Raw genomic sequence first — 14,380 nt, forward strand, 5'->3', positions numbered from 1 at the left:
TTCTTTCAGATTGAGGAAAGTCAAAATTCAATTAGGACTTTCTGTGATCTGGATCTTCTCTGGCCTCCCCCTGGCCTGTTCATTTCAGGCACTGACATTCTTTTTTTCTTGCTACAGAAGTAATACATGTACATTATAAAAATTAAGAGAATATAGATAAACAAGAAGAAAATAATAATCCATAATCTCACCACTGTTCCTTTAATATATATCTTTATAGTCCTTTTGTCTATGTGTGTTTATTTTTTGCTGTATTACATAAACAGGTTCATACTATATGAGCCAAATTCTTATAACTTGCTTCCTTCAACTAAAGCCAAAACAAATCCGTTGCCACCAAGTCAGCTTCAACTCACAGCAATCCTATTGCACAGAGAAGAACTGCCCCATAGTTTCCAAGGCTGTAATCTTTATGGAAGCAGACTGCCACATCATTCTTCGGTGGAGCAGCTGGTGGGTTTGAAGCACCAACCTTACAGTCAGCAGCCAAGCTCAGAGCCACTGCGCTACCAGGACTCCTTTTGTTTCCTTCACTTGGCTATGTATCATGAATACCATTTTGTACCATTTTTCTCCTATACCATCATCAGGTCCCTAGGTGGCGCAAACGGTTTGTACTCTACTGCTAACCTAAAGGTTGTCACTTCGAACCCGAACCCATCTAGTGGTACTGCAGAAGATGGGCTTCTGTTAAGATTACAGCCAAGAAAACCCTATGGAGCAGCTCTACTCTGTAACACATGGTGATGAGTCCGAATCGACGCAGTGGCAGCTAACAGCAAAACAGGCTGCTGTCATTTTTAATGATTTACTGTCGTTTTGAACAGTTGCATAGTATTTCTTTGTGTGGATATGCCACAGTTTATTTAATCTGTAGGTAGACTGGACATTAAGGTCAAGCTTTGATTTTGCACATTAGTGCTGTGGTGACCATCCTTGGGGCACCTCCATGATTACATCTTTAAGAGAGGGAGTACAGTGGAAAGCAGTAGACCCTGGGATATGAATCTCAATCTGTCTGGTCCCAAAGCCATGCTCATAATTGCTTTCCCCTTCTGTTTGAGAGTTAGGGTGAAAGCTTTTTTTTTTAATATCCTTTTTCCTTCAGATTGATGCAAACGTGGCAGGACCTCTGAACCTGTCTTCTGTTGTGCTTCTCTCTAGTTCTTCCAGAAGGCAGCAATGAATGTACGAGACAACATTGGGGAAGGAGTGAATGCAGAGCAGCTGATCCAGGAGGCCTGTCGCAGCTGCTTGGAGCAGGTGAGACCTAGGAGATGAGATGTAGCCACAAGGCTTCGCCCTCAGGGATCTGCTAAGAAATATGTTTTCATCATTTGTGGTTCCTTTGGGAATACTCAACAAGCCATTTACATCCAGATAGGGCTTGGAGCTGTTGCTAACAAGAAGGAAAGGGAAAGGGAAGCTAACATTTATCTAGTAAAGTTATATGCCAGGTACTGTGTTCGATGATTCATTACTTCATTTGCATCTCAGAAGAAACCCTATACAGAAGGCACATGTTGGTCCCTATTTTACAGAGGAAGAAATTGTGGCTTGGAACAAGCAAGAGGTAGAATAGCTGAAGTCTGTCTCACTTCTGCAAGTGCTTGGTCAGTCACCCTCCAGGAGTCCTGGCTCCTTTTGGCATTGTGGGGACTATCACTCTTTCTGCCTCCCTGCCTCTCAAAGTGTGGGCAGGAGGCATGACCTCAGGCCTATAAATGCCTATGTTCCCAAGATAGTAATGAACCTGTTTACATGTGTCAACTGCTGTTATTAATAGGAATTGTCAGCATCACCCAGATTCTCTGCTTGATTGTGAAACCATTAGCCATCAAAGATGGAAATTTCTTCATCATCAGAGCCAGGAGGACTAGCTTGAGTTCAGCCTTTGAGGGTAGTAAGACGAGACAGTTGTCTTCTGGGAGGTTGGCTGGCTGTCTACTCAGGCACAGCCTTTGAAAGGAGTAACCAGGGCCTGGACCTCAGCTTCGAAAGGATAGAACTCTTATCTCACTGGTGCAGATCGACAGAAAGCCAGTCTGGTTCTGGTAGAGTATTAAATTCACCCGCTCATCTGGGACTGCAGTATGTCATGATCATTATAACATTTGCTGATGATAAAGTACAGACGTTTGCTAGTATTTTTTATTATTTAAGAATAGTTATAATAATATTTATCATTTATAAGTTTGAGCTGAATCAAGATTAAATTTATAAAACCCTCCATTCTCATTTACATCCCAAAATGCTTTCTTAAATTTATTTATTTGTTCAACCAATCTTGACTGAGTACCTTCTATATGCCAGGTACTATGCCAGATTCCAACAGTGGTGTGCAGGATAGACATAGTCCTTGCCCTCAGAGCCACTGGCATCACTCAGATAACCATACACTGTATCTATAATTACAAACTGTTATAAGTCCTGTAACTAGCTAAGGCAATGAGACAGGATGCCATAGGGGGCAGAGCCCAGGGGAGCATAATATGTCCAAAGAACAGAAGGAAGCCAGTACTGCTGGCTCTCAGACAATGAAGAGAAGAATGTCTGTTGATCAGGCTGGCCAAGGCCAAATCAAGCAGAGCGCTACAAGCCAAATTAAATATGTGGATATTTACTGAGACTTTATGTTTGCTTTCTTATTTTGATGAGTAGGTTTGTTAACTTTCTTTCTGATTACCTTGAAATTTACTCCTATCTTCTTAAGTTTAAACCAGTCTTCTATTACTTGATAACACCTTGACTTGCTATCAGTTTGAAAGTTCTATACCCACACTGTTTGTTCCCTGTTTTATTGTTCTGACATTGTTGTCACTTACAGATTGACTCTTCTGGTCCTCTGCTGTGAATTTTTTAGTTTTGTTTTCTCCCTGAGAGTTCGTTATCTGGGTGGGTGTCTGGCTGGTGCTGTCTTACGTGCTAGATTTAGATGGTTGTCTGATGTTGTTGGTTCTCTAATTGAAGCACTCGCTTAAATAATTCTTGTAAGTTTGGTTTGGTTTTTATATATTCCCTTAATTTGTGTTTATCCGGAAATGTCCTAATTTCGCCATCATATTTGACCAAGAGTTTTGCAAGATACATTATTCTTGGTTGGCAGTTTTTTTCTTTTAAGATTTTGTATATGTCATCCCATTGCCTTCTTGCCTGCATGGTTTCTGCCAAGTAATCAAAGTCTAGTCTTACTGTTCCCCCTTTGTATGTGACTTTTCATTTTTCTCAAGCTGCTCCCAGAATTCTTTCTTTGTCTTTGGTTTTAGCGAGTGTGATTATATGTCTTGGTGTTTTTCTTCTGGGGTCTGTTCTATATGGGGTTTGTTGAGCTTCATCGATGGTCAGCTTTTCATCTTTCATGATATACGGGGAGTTTTCTGTCAGCAAATCTTCGGTGACCCCCTCCGTGTTTTCCGTTTTCTCCCCGTCTGGTGTGCTGATCGAACACAGATTTTTGCTTTTGATTGTTTCTGTGTTCTTAGAGTTTCATCATTTTCTTCCTCTGATTTTTGCTCAAACAAAGTGGTATCCAAGGATTTGTCTTCAATTTTGCTGATCCTGTCTTGCATTGTTTCACATTTGCTCCTAAAACCTTTATTGCACTAACCATTTATAAAATCTTGTTTATCTTTTAGATTTCTAATGCTGTTTTTGTATGCTTTCTAGTTATTTATTTTGATATTTTGTTCCTGTATTATTTTCCTGATTTCTTCCATTGTTTTGTCTGTCTTTTCCATGATTTTGTCTATTTTTTCTTATTTTTGTCTGCATTTTCATTCCTCTGTTGGAGAACCCTGAATATTAGAGTTTTTAATTCACTATCAGGTAGTTCTAGTGCCTTTTCTTCTAGCAGAAGGTCATCTGGTATTTTATTTTGGTCGTTTTCTAGAGCCATCTTCTCCTGTTTTTTATATGTTTTGATATTGTTTCCTGTCTTTGGGACATTCAGGAATTGTTTTTTTTTTTTTTTTTTTTTTCATTTATTGATTGTAGATTTGATTGTTTCATCCTCCTTTTTTATTTGGTTACATCTGGGCAGGCAAGCCGGGTGTGTTTTGTTGCTTGCTCGCTTGTGGGTACGATACTTCTCACTACCTCGTCCAGGTGGGCAGGCCCGGTCACTGCGCTATGGTGCACAGGGCCGGTCCAGCGAGGGTAGAGGGGCAGGAATGGGTAGTTTGCAGCACAAACTTGGGGGTGACAGGGCGGGGCTGGAGGGCAGTTCAGGGCAGAGTCCAGGGAACCACGTCATACCGCTTGGGGGAATGGCACTCGGCACACAGTGTAGCTAGCCAGAAGGGAAGAGAGAGGATGTGATAGACAGAGCTAAGTGGGTGGGTGAAAGAAGAGGAAGAAGAGAGAGAAACAAAAGTAAAAAAGAAGTAAAAAGCAAAAAATGAAGGAAAAAAATGAATATTTATTAAAAAAAAAAAAAAGTAAAAGGTCAACGCTGTAGGATTCGGTGGATGGGAGCGGGGCAGACCCAACAAGGCTATGTGCTGCTGGCTCTCTAGCCAAGCCATGTTGCTTAGCCTGTTGAGAAGTGGCATGGGTGGCATGCGGGCCTAGGTGGGTGGGAGAAAGGAGAGGAAGAGGGAGAAGAGAGAGAAGAAACCAACAATCAACCAATCAAATAAAAATATGGTGGTGGGGGAGCTGACCATTGGGGGCAGGGCGGCATTGGAGTGGCTGCGAGCTGATGTCTATCTCGCCGGGTGGCATGGCACAGCCTGTCAGGAAGGGACAGGGGCAGTGCAGGGCCTAGGTGGGAGGTAGAAGGGAAAAGATAAATTAAAGATTACGGTGCTGAGGAAGCCAGCCTGTGGAGGTGGTGCAGATCCCAGGAGGCCATATGCCAGCTGCTCTCCAGCTGAGTGGTACAGCGCAGCCCGCCAAGAAATTGGGGGTAGCCCATGAGGCTGTGTGGATGGGGGAAAAGAGAGAGAGAGAGAACCAACAAAAAAAAGCCCAAAAAACAAACAAAAATACAAACCAAAAAAAAAAAAAAACAAGCAAGCAAAAAATGGCACTGAAAGGACTGCCCGATGAGGGCAGGGCAGACATTGGTGGCAGTGAGCTGGTATCACTACAACCAAGCAACCATGGCCCGTTACCAAACAGCAGAGGCTTCGTACAGAGAAGAAGGGTGGGGGATGGGAAGGCGTGTATCCCTGGTTACCAGCTGCCCTGTCTCCCGTGGGAACTCCATGAAGTTGCCTTCCCGTACTCCTTGTCTGAGTTCTTTGGTGGCTGTAGTCCAAGATGGCAAATCCAGCCACATTAGCTGGTAGGGGACCTCCACTCTGTGGCTGTCCTTGTTCTCTGTCAGTTTCTCATTCCATTCGGTGCTTGGTTGAGTTCTTTATTCCTTCATTTGGTATTTAGGGTTCCAGGATTGACATTTGTATTTGTTTATTTCGTTTTTCGGGTCTTTCCTGCAGAGAGACAGCATGGTGCTTCTGTCTGTAGTGCCATGTTGGCTCTGCCCAGCAAAAAATGTGGACTTTTAAACAGAAGAATGGAAAAGATTGCAGTGAGGAGATCGGTTTGGAAAGGAATTTAGGAAAGATGAAGGTGAAGGTGAAATTTAAGTGAATTGGGCATAACTGTACTCCGTGAATGGCTGTACGTTTCCAACCTCCTGAATCCCCTTGTCCACCCTCTAGGGTTCCCCCTTTCCAGTACTGATGTAACTGGAAAGCCAGAGTGTAGAACAGAAGGTTGTTTGGTCGTTATCAGGTCGGAGCCCAAAGAGCTATTTCATCCTCATGCAACGTGAAACAAGATAAATCAAGAAACTTGAAACTAGTCTGTTAACCATTCTGAGCCTCAATTTCCTCATCTCTAAAGTTGGGGTTAAGACCACTTCCCCACCTGTGATTTGCCATGAGGGTTAAATGAGATAGTATACATAAACTATTAGCAACACAGTGCACGTACGTACAGCACAAAACATACTACATATTAAATACACGGTATTTACATTCATAATTTTGCCTCACAACAGAGTCAAGCTTTCAGGGGCCAGAATACCTTGAATCTCCTTGGGGTCCTCCTTTTTAAACTATATGCAGAACATCTTGTTGTATTAACAGATTCTTCAGAACGAACATAAGGCAGTTAGATTTTTTTCTTAGTTTTGCTTGATTTGCTTTTTTTACTCGATTTGCTTTCTTTTGACTCTATTTGCTTGTTTTCACTTCTGAGACCACATCTTGACCATCTCAGTAGTATTCCCTGATCTCCTCAGCTACTCATTTAGGGTATACCCACTTAAAGCATGTAGATCGATAACTAAAGACTCAGTGTTACCTGCTGCTATTACACTAAAACTAGAAAATACAAATTTTAAGGAAGAAAATTAAAAACAATAATTTCTTTTGACATTTTGATGTGTTTCCTTCCAAAACCAAAGCCAGCTGCTGTCAAGCCAACTCCGAATCTTGTCTACCCACGTGTGTCACGGTAGAACTACACTCCATAATCTCCGAATCATGTCTGCCCCACGTGTGTCACGGTAGAACTACACTCCATACACTCCGAATCATCTCTGCCCCACATGTGTCATGGTAGAACTACACTCCATAAACTCCGAATCATCTCTGCCCCATGTGTGTCACGGTAGAACTACACTCCATACACTCCGAATCATCTCTGCCCCACGTGTGTCACGGTAGAACTACACTCCATAAACTCCGAATCAGGTCTACCCCATGTGTGTCACGGTAGAACTCCTCTCCATAAACTCCGAATCAGGTCTACCCCATATGTGTCACAGCAGACCTACACTCCATAAACTTTGAATCAGGTCTGCCCCACGTGTGTCACAGTAGAACTACACTCCATAAACTCTGAATCAGGTCTACCCCACGTGTGTCACGGTAGAACTACACTCCATAAACTCCAAATCAGGTCTACCCCACGTGTGTCACGGTAGAACTACACTCCATAAACTCCGAATCAGGTCTACCCCATGTGTGTCACAGCAGACCTACACTCCATAAACTCCGAATCAGGTCTGCCCCACGTGTGTCACAGTAGAACTACACTCCATAAACTCCGAATCAGGTGTGCCCCACGTGTGTCACGGTAGAACTACACTCCGTAAACTCTGAATCAGGTCTACCCCACGTGGGTCACAGCAGACCTACACTCCATAAGGTTTTCAATGACTTATGTTTCAGAAGCAGATCACCAGGCTCTTCTTTGGAGGCATCTCTGGGTGGGCTTGAACCTCCAACCTTTTGGTTAGTGGCCAAACATGTTAACCATTTGTACCACCTAGGGACTCACACATGTTTTTATACATATGTGTTCATTCATTGAGGCACTGGGAATACAACAATGAGCAAAAACAGACCACCCTTGACCCCAGAATCCTCTCCAGCTCCCACACTATTTTTCTGTTCCCTTTTACAGCCAGACATCAGGAAAGGTTGCCAAGAATCACTGGCTCCACTTTCTTACCTCCTATTCAGTATGTTTTGGCTTCAGCCCCAACCAATTTGCTGGAGCCCCTTTTATCAGGGTCACCAGAAACCTACAAGTTGTCAAACACTGTGGACCCTTACTGTCTTTGACTTACTCAGCTTCTTGGTGGCATCTGTCGCCATGGATCGTTTCATCTTTCTTGGAACATTTTCCTGTCTCACCTCCTGGCCTTTACTGAGCTTTCTCAAGTTCATCTTCTTTACCTGACCTAACTGTTGGCACATTCCCAAGTTAAGACCTCAGACCCCTTGTCTTCTGTGGCTCACTCTCTTTCTAGGTGATTTCATCTAGTCCAGTGGTTTTGAAGCCCATTTAACTGCTCTTGATTCCCAATGTGTATCTCAGCTCTGTGCTGCGTCCACTGTTGCCCACCTCCAGTCCATCTTCTCACACAGCAGCCAGACTGACCTCTTTAAAGTGAAGCCAGTTGTGTTACCACTTCCTTCCTTAAAACCCTTTAAGGACTTGCCATGGCCAGCCAGATACAATGCAAACACCTTCCCCTGAACCACAGAGCCTGTCTGAACCAGCTCCTGCCTCTTTCTCTAACTGCATCCCACCCCATCTCCCCCTTACTCACTATGTTCCTGCCACGCTGAACTCCCGTCCATTCCTCCAGCACACCAAGCTCGGGCCTTTGCACTTGCTATTCTCAGTGCCTGGAATATTCTGCCCCTAACTCTGTACATAGCTGGCTCCTTCTTTTTTGTTGTTCAGGTCTTTGCTTAAATATCACCTTCTTGGAGAGGCCTTTCCTGACTACTCTACCCAAAATAGGCCCCCCACCTCCCGTTACTGTCTATAACTTCATTTGTCTGTTTCCCTCACTTCATTTATTTCAATCTAAAATTCTTTTTTTTTTGTTTATTTTCTCTCTGCTTCCCACTCCCATCTCTGCTAAAATCTGAGCTTTACAAGAGCTGAGGCCTGATCTTGTTTATTGCTGTGAATATGGCCCTTAATATGTGTACATTAAGTGATTATTGAAAGATTGAGCAAGTGAATGAATGAATGAACAAATGACAAATGTACAGACATGGTACCTGCTCTCATAAAACTTACAGCCTAGTTAGGCAGACAGACATTAATTATATTACCACACAAATGTCTGCGTAAGTACACTCTTTACTAGAAAGAGACGGTTTGGAGGAGATTATGAGTTCAGTTTTGGACTTAGCAAATTTGAGACATCCAAGCAGAGACATGGAACAGGCTGTTCATAGTTGCCAAGTGAAGCTGTGCACATAGATGAGAGTAGATAGAATGTCTAATGAGAGAGGATAGAAGGAAAAGACCCAGACAGAAGAGGATAAGCCAGCAAAGAAGACTAAGGATGAGCGGCCAGAGAAGTAGGAGGGAAGCTGGGAAAGGATGGCCCCAGGAGCTGGTAGAAAAGTGCTTCAAGAAGGGTTTGCTCAGCATTGTCCAGTGCCGCTCCAAGAGGTCCTGGAAACCAAGCTCTTCACATGGCCTCCACGGCCCCCCTTCCCCACCTCACCACACTCCTCACATACCACCCTTCCCTTTGCCCGCTACTTGCCAGGCCTTCTTTTTCTCCCTCAAATCAGCCTGTTCCCACCTGAGGGTTTGTGCTCTCTTCCTTGCTGAAACAGACTTCTCCTCAGCTCTCTTGATAGCTGGCTCCTTCTCCTTCACAGCTCACCTCAGAGGCTACCTTCTCAGCAAGGCCTGCCCTGACCACTCTGAAGTAGCCCTGCCCTCAGCTGATTCTCTGTCACAGCTGCCTGGGTTTTTTGTTTTGTTTTGTTTCCTTGAGAGCATTTATTGTGATCCAAAATTACCTTCTTTGTGTGTTTGCTGGTTATGCAGATCACCCACAGAATGTAAGCTCCACCAGAGCACCGGCCTTGCTTGGCCTGCTTACTGCTCTGGGCCCAGCACTTCTGTACTGGGTACTCAGTCATTTCTTAAATGAAAAAAAGCACGTTACTGAGGAATATGTTTATGTTAATGCATTTAGTTTAAAAGATATAGCACATATTTACATGGATAAAAGTCAGGAAGAATTTACATGAAAATGTTAAAAGTTTTCTGTGTGTAATGAGATTTTGGGCTTGTTTTTTTTGTTTGTTTTGTTTTTGTTTAGATTTTCTAATTTTTCAACAATGGTCATTAATTATTTGATTTTTTTAAGAAACAGATACATTCATATCTAGGGGTGACTTTATACTGACTATGAAAGTGTTTTCACCCCATTTGGAGTTATGTCTATAAAAATGGAGGCGGGGAGTGCTTTCCCACCAAAACGGTGACCATTAACACTTGATCTTTTCACTTCAGGCTAAGCTGTTGTTTTCAGATGGAGAAAAAGTCATACCCCGGCTGACCCATGAGCTTCCAGGGATAAAGGTCAGAGTCACTGCATCCTGGGGCAGAAAGGGGGAAACTAATGAGGTTGGGGGGCCTTGGGAAATTTTGTACTACCCATTTGTAAGACTCAGACCAAATGGTATCGTGGCAGGAGGGTGTCTGAGGCCTGAACAGGGTGGGGCCACATGGGGCTGGAGTCCAGGAGCTCTCTTCTGTAACAATCTCTTCCACTGACTTCCTTCCTTCTTCCTGCAGCGTGGCCGCCAGACAGAAGAGGAATGTGCCCATCGAGGAAGCCCCATCCCCAAAAAGGTAAAGCATTTCCCCATTTTCTGCTGGGAAAGGGCCCTTCAGCTCTAGCAGAAGGTGCTCTGCTCCCTGAATGCATCTTTGGGCCTTTCTAGGCATGAGAGGCAGGGACCCTAGAAACAGTCACTCCTCACTTTATGCTCAAGCATCCTTTGTTGTCTTTGGAAAACCATCTCCCCCAGGTGACCCTAGTGGGGTGGTGGGGACTTCCACAGGGCCAGGCCTCTGACATCTGTTCTTTGTGGCAGAGGAAGGGACGGCCTCCTGGACACATCCTGTCAAGTGACCGGGCAGCCGCCGGCATGGTGTGAGTAGAGGCCAACAGTGTGGTGAGGGTCAAAGTGGGGAGAGGAAGCGGGTGAGCCTGGAGGAGAGGAAGCCAGAGCTCTGTGCCTGGCAAAATCAGATCCATCTGTGTAACTCACCCTGAGGGAGGGTAGCCCTGGTTTGAGGGAGGGGCCAGAAGGCAGTAAGGAGGAGGCTGTTTTATCCTGTTTTTGCCCCAGAACCGTTCAGCCCACTTTGACTAAACACCAGAGTTTTTTAATTGTCCTTAGCATGTATTGGGTCCTTATAATGTGTCAGTAACTGGTCTAAGCACCCTACATTCTTTACCATTTAATCTGTACAGCTACCCTCAAAAGAAGTTATAATTAATTTTGCCAGTAAGGAAACTGAGACTCAGATGACTTCCCCAAGGTCATAGAGCTAATAAGGGGCAAAACTGTACTGCGCTGGCTCCAGAATGGTAGTTTTCAAACATTTTTGAAGCAGCAGAATCTTTTTCTTCAAAGAAAACCTTACATAGAAGCCCAGTATATATAAAGAGATAAAGCCAAGCTGGGCTGGCTGAAGGAGGATGGGGGATAGTTTAAAACTACTGGCCTACGAGATGAAATAGTATTAATAGTCACACCTTAGATTGGTCTCCTCCCCAAAGAAAGTGTGAGTACATGAGGGACTCCTACCACCACCAGCAAGCTTTCTCCCGGTCCTAGGTCTCACCTTGGAGAAGTCACCCTTCTTCTTTCCTTCCAATCAGATGGAAACCAAAATCCTGTGAACCAATACGCCGTGAAGGCCCCAAGGTATGGTGATCTCAATGTGGCAGTAACCACTGCCCCAGGGAGACTCAACCAAGGCTCTGGGGCCCACCATGAGGGAAAGGGGCTGAGGTGGTGAAAGGTGTATGCACTCCATTCCAGAGTTGTCTTTCCCCAGTCACACTGGCCTCCACAGAAGATCCCATATAGGGATTAGAATTAGGACAAAACAAAGAGAGGGCTTCAGTCTTTATTGAAGAAGCTTTCTCCCTATAAAAGCTAATGATCACTAATATTTATCCAGTATTTAATAGATGACAGGCACTATTCTAAGCCTTTTGTATGGATTATCTCATTTAATCCTTACAACAATCTTATGAGATAGATTCTGTTAGCATCCTACAATTAAGGAGCTTCCTTTCCTGCCAGCTCCCCGTGGATAGGAAATTATTTTATCTAATAATTTTATATCATTAATACTGAGGCTTAGAGACTTGTCCAGACTCACATAGCTAGTATGCTATAGAGCCTGGTCTCAAACCCAAGGTCTGCTGACACCAGAGTCTCTACTGTTAACCTTTAGCTTCTGGTTGTCTCCAGAACAGTTGTTTGTGAGCCCTTTTAGCAGTAAAATCCTTTCTTCAACTACAGTCATATATGAAAGCCCACTAAGGTAGATAAGAACACCGCTGCCCGGGCTCAGGCTTGTCCAGTAGACATTGTCCACTATTTGTCTTGCTGGCTGTCTGTGCTCCACACTGGTGATCACTCTTCTCTTCTAAAACTCTTACTGCCTTAGAGCTGGTAGCCCTGCATTCTCCTGGATCTTTCTGTTCCTCTCCAAAAGTGCCTTTTCTCTGTTTTGTGTGAACAGTAACCCATATATTGAGTATTCCCCCAGAATTCTCTCCTTGACCCACTTCTGCACCTGTCTTAGTTATCTAGTGCTGCTAGAACAGAAATACCACAAGTGGATGGCTTTAACAAACAGAAGTTTTTTTCTCTCGCAGTCTAGGAGGCTAGAAGTCTGAATTCAGGGTGCCAGCTCCAGGGGAAGGTTTTCTCTGTCTGTCGGCTCTGGGGGAAGGTCCTTGTCATCAATCTTCCCGTGGTCTACCAGCTTCTCGGCTCAGGGACCCTAGGTCCAAAGGATCCACTCCACTCTTGGCACACTTTTCTTGGTGGCATGATGTCCCTCTCTTCTCTGCTCCCTTCTTTCTTTTACATCTCAAAAGAGACTCAAGATACAACCTAATCTTGTAGATTGAGTCCTGCCTCATTAACATAACTGCCTCCAGTCTTGCCTCATTAACATCATAAAAAAACATTAACATCATAGAGGTTAGGATTTACAACACACAGGGTAATCACATCAGATAACAAAATGGTGGGCAACACAATACTGGGAATCATGGCCTAGCCACGTTGACTCACGTTTTTGAGGGACATAACTCAATCCATGATAGCACCTAAAGTTTCTCTCCAGATGATGTAAGTCATCCATGCTTATGGTTTCAGGGGCCACCATGTGCTAAACTCCCACACCTCTTTGTCCATCTCAGGCTTCTCTTTCTAGTTTAAGGCTTACAGATCCCACTGCCTGTTGGACCTCTCTGCCTAGGAGTTCCATAGGCATTCCAAACTCAGCATATCTAAAGGTGAGCTCAGAATCTTTCCTCACAGACCATCTTTTACATTCTCTACCTTAGTGGTCTTCGCCTCTTCCTTTACTTCACCTCCCTGCATCCCCTCAGGTCCTGGATGATGCCACCTCTTAAATATATTGCAGTTCCTGTTCCCTCCTCTTCATCCCACTACTGTCCTAGTTCAGGCCCTCATCTTCCTTCAAAATGCTTTATTACAGCAACCTCTCAACTAGTGTCCCTACCCTGCCCCTCAAATCCATTATCCACACTGCTGGGAGAGTGAGCCGGCTTTAAAGCAGATCTGTCTGTCCCTCTCTGTTTACAGCCCTTCAGTGACTCCCCATTGCCTAGAATAAATAAAACGTGAACACCTAGAACATGGCATACTAGGGCCCTAGCCCCTGCCTGCTTCTGTCTCTAGCTTCATTAATTGCTTCTCCCTAACTTGTATACTCTCTCCTTTAGCAGCACAGAATTGCTTGTAGTTTTTCCAGTCCTGTGCCTGGATTGTCCTTTGTCCTTCCCTCCACCCCGCCTAACGCATGCTCATCCTTTCAGAGTGAACTTGGGAATTATCTCTTCAAGGAAGCATTCCTGACTACACCCTCCTCTTCAGTACCCCTCGTAAAACGCCCTGCACCCGTCTGTATTGTAGTCCCATGATTACCTGTACATATGTCTGTGGTCTCCTGAAGAACAGAGTGTATCTTATTCATTTCTTTATCCCCAGTATCTAGCACAGGGCCTAGCATATTAAAAGTACGCAGTCTTTTTTTGTGTGTGTTGTTGTGGTTGTTGAGAATATACACAGCAAAACACACATCAATTCAACAGTTTCTACATGTATAGTTCAGCAGCATTGATTACATCCTTCTAGTTGTACACCCACTTTCACCCTCCTTTTCTGAGTAGTTCCTCTCATTAACATAAACTCACTGATCACTAAATTCCTATCTAGTTTTTCTAGTACTTACTTTCTTAAACTATCTATCATCTGCCTTGAGTATTATGGTCTTTTAAGAACTATCTATATAGGATCAAAGTGACAACAGCAACTCGAAAGAGTAGATGCCACTGCCAATGCCACTGCCGTTGAGTCCATTCTGACTCATAGCGATCCTATAGGACAGGGTAGAACCACCCCATAGAATTTCCAAGGAGCGCCTGGTGGATTTGAACTGCCAACCTCTTGGTTAGCAGCTGTAGCACTTAACCACTACGCCCCCAGGGTTTCCGAAAGATTAGATAGGAAGGTGAAAATGATTGCACAACTGGAAGACTGTAATCAATGTCACTGAACTGTACATATAGAAACTGTTGGATCAGTGTATGTTTTTATGTATATATTCTCAACAACAACAAAACAAAATAAAAATAAACCATCTGTTGAATAGAGGACAAGGGTGGTGGGTGGGAGAGGGCAGGGGGAGGAGTGTTGCAGTCCCACCCACCAGATTCAACTTCCCCCTCACCAGCCTCTCCATTTTTTGCATAGTGGGACCCAGCTCGGCTGAATGAATCCACCACCTTTGTGTTGGGGTCTCGAGCCAACAAGTAAGT

At 44.1% G+C, this 14,380-nt stretch overlaps 1 protein-coding gene across 4 annotated transcripts in view; it reads left to right on the forward strand.

Annotated features, from left to right (window-relative positions):
• The window catches only part of DNTTIP1 (deoxynucleotidyltransferase terminal interacting protein 1), a 28,574-nt gene that overhangs the window by 8,577 nt on the left and 5,617 nt on the right, over nucleotides 1-14,380 (forward strand). For 3 of the 4 annotated variants that reach the window (XR_010319294.1, XM_064276132.1, XM_064276130.1), the window contains exons 4-9: nucleotides 1,165-1,263; nucleotides 9,793-9,861; nucleotides 10,078-10,134; nucleotides 10,380-10,436; nucleotides 11,130-11,219; nucleotides 14,316-14,374. Coding sequence is in view for 3 of the 4 variants with exons in the window: in XM_064276132.1 (XP_064132202.1) it covers nucleotides 1,165-1,263; nucleotides 9,793-9,861; nucleotides 10,078-10,134; nucleotides 10,380-10,436; nucleotides 11,130-11,219; nucleotides 14,316-14,374 (431 nt within the window). In the remaining variant the exon portion in view is untranslated. Of the gene's footprint in view, nucleotides 1-1,164; nucleotides 1,264-9,792; nucleotides 9,862-10,077; nucleotides 10,135-10,379; nucleotides 10,439-11,129; nucleotides 11,220-14,315; nucleotides 14,375-14,380 lie in introns of all 4 variants that reach the window. The other variant, XM_064276131.1, reaches the window with a different exon arrangement.

Source organism: Loxodonta africana, chromosome 24, assembly GCF_030014295.1.
Source record: "Loxodonta africana isolate mLoxAfr1 chromosome 24, mLoxAfr1.hap2, whole genome shotgun sequence".
NCBI lineage: Eukaryota > Metazoa > Chordata > Mammalia > Proboscidea > Elephantidae > Loxodonta > Loxodonta africana.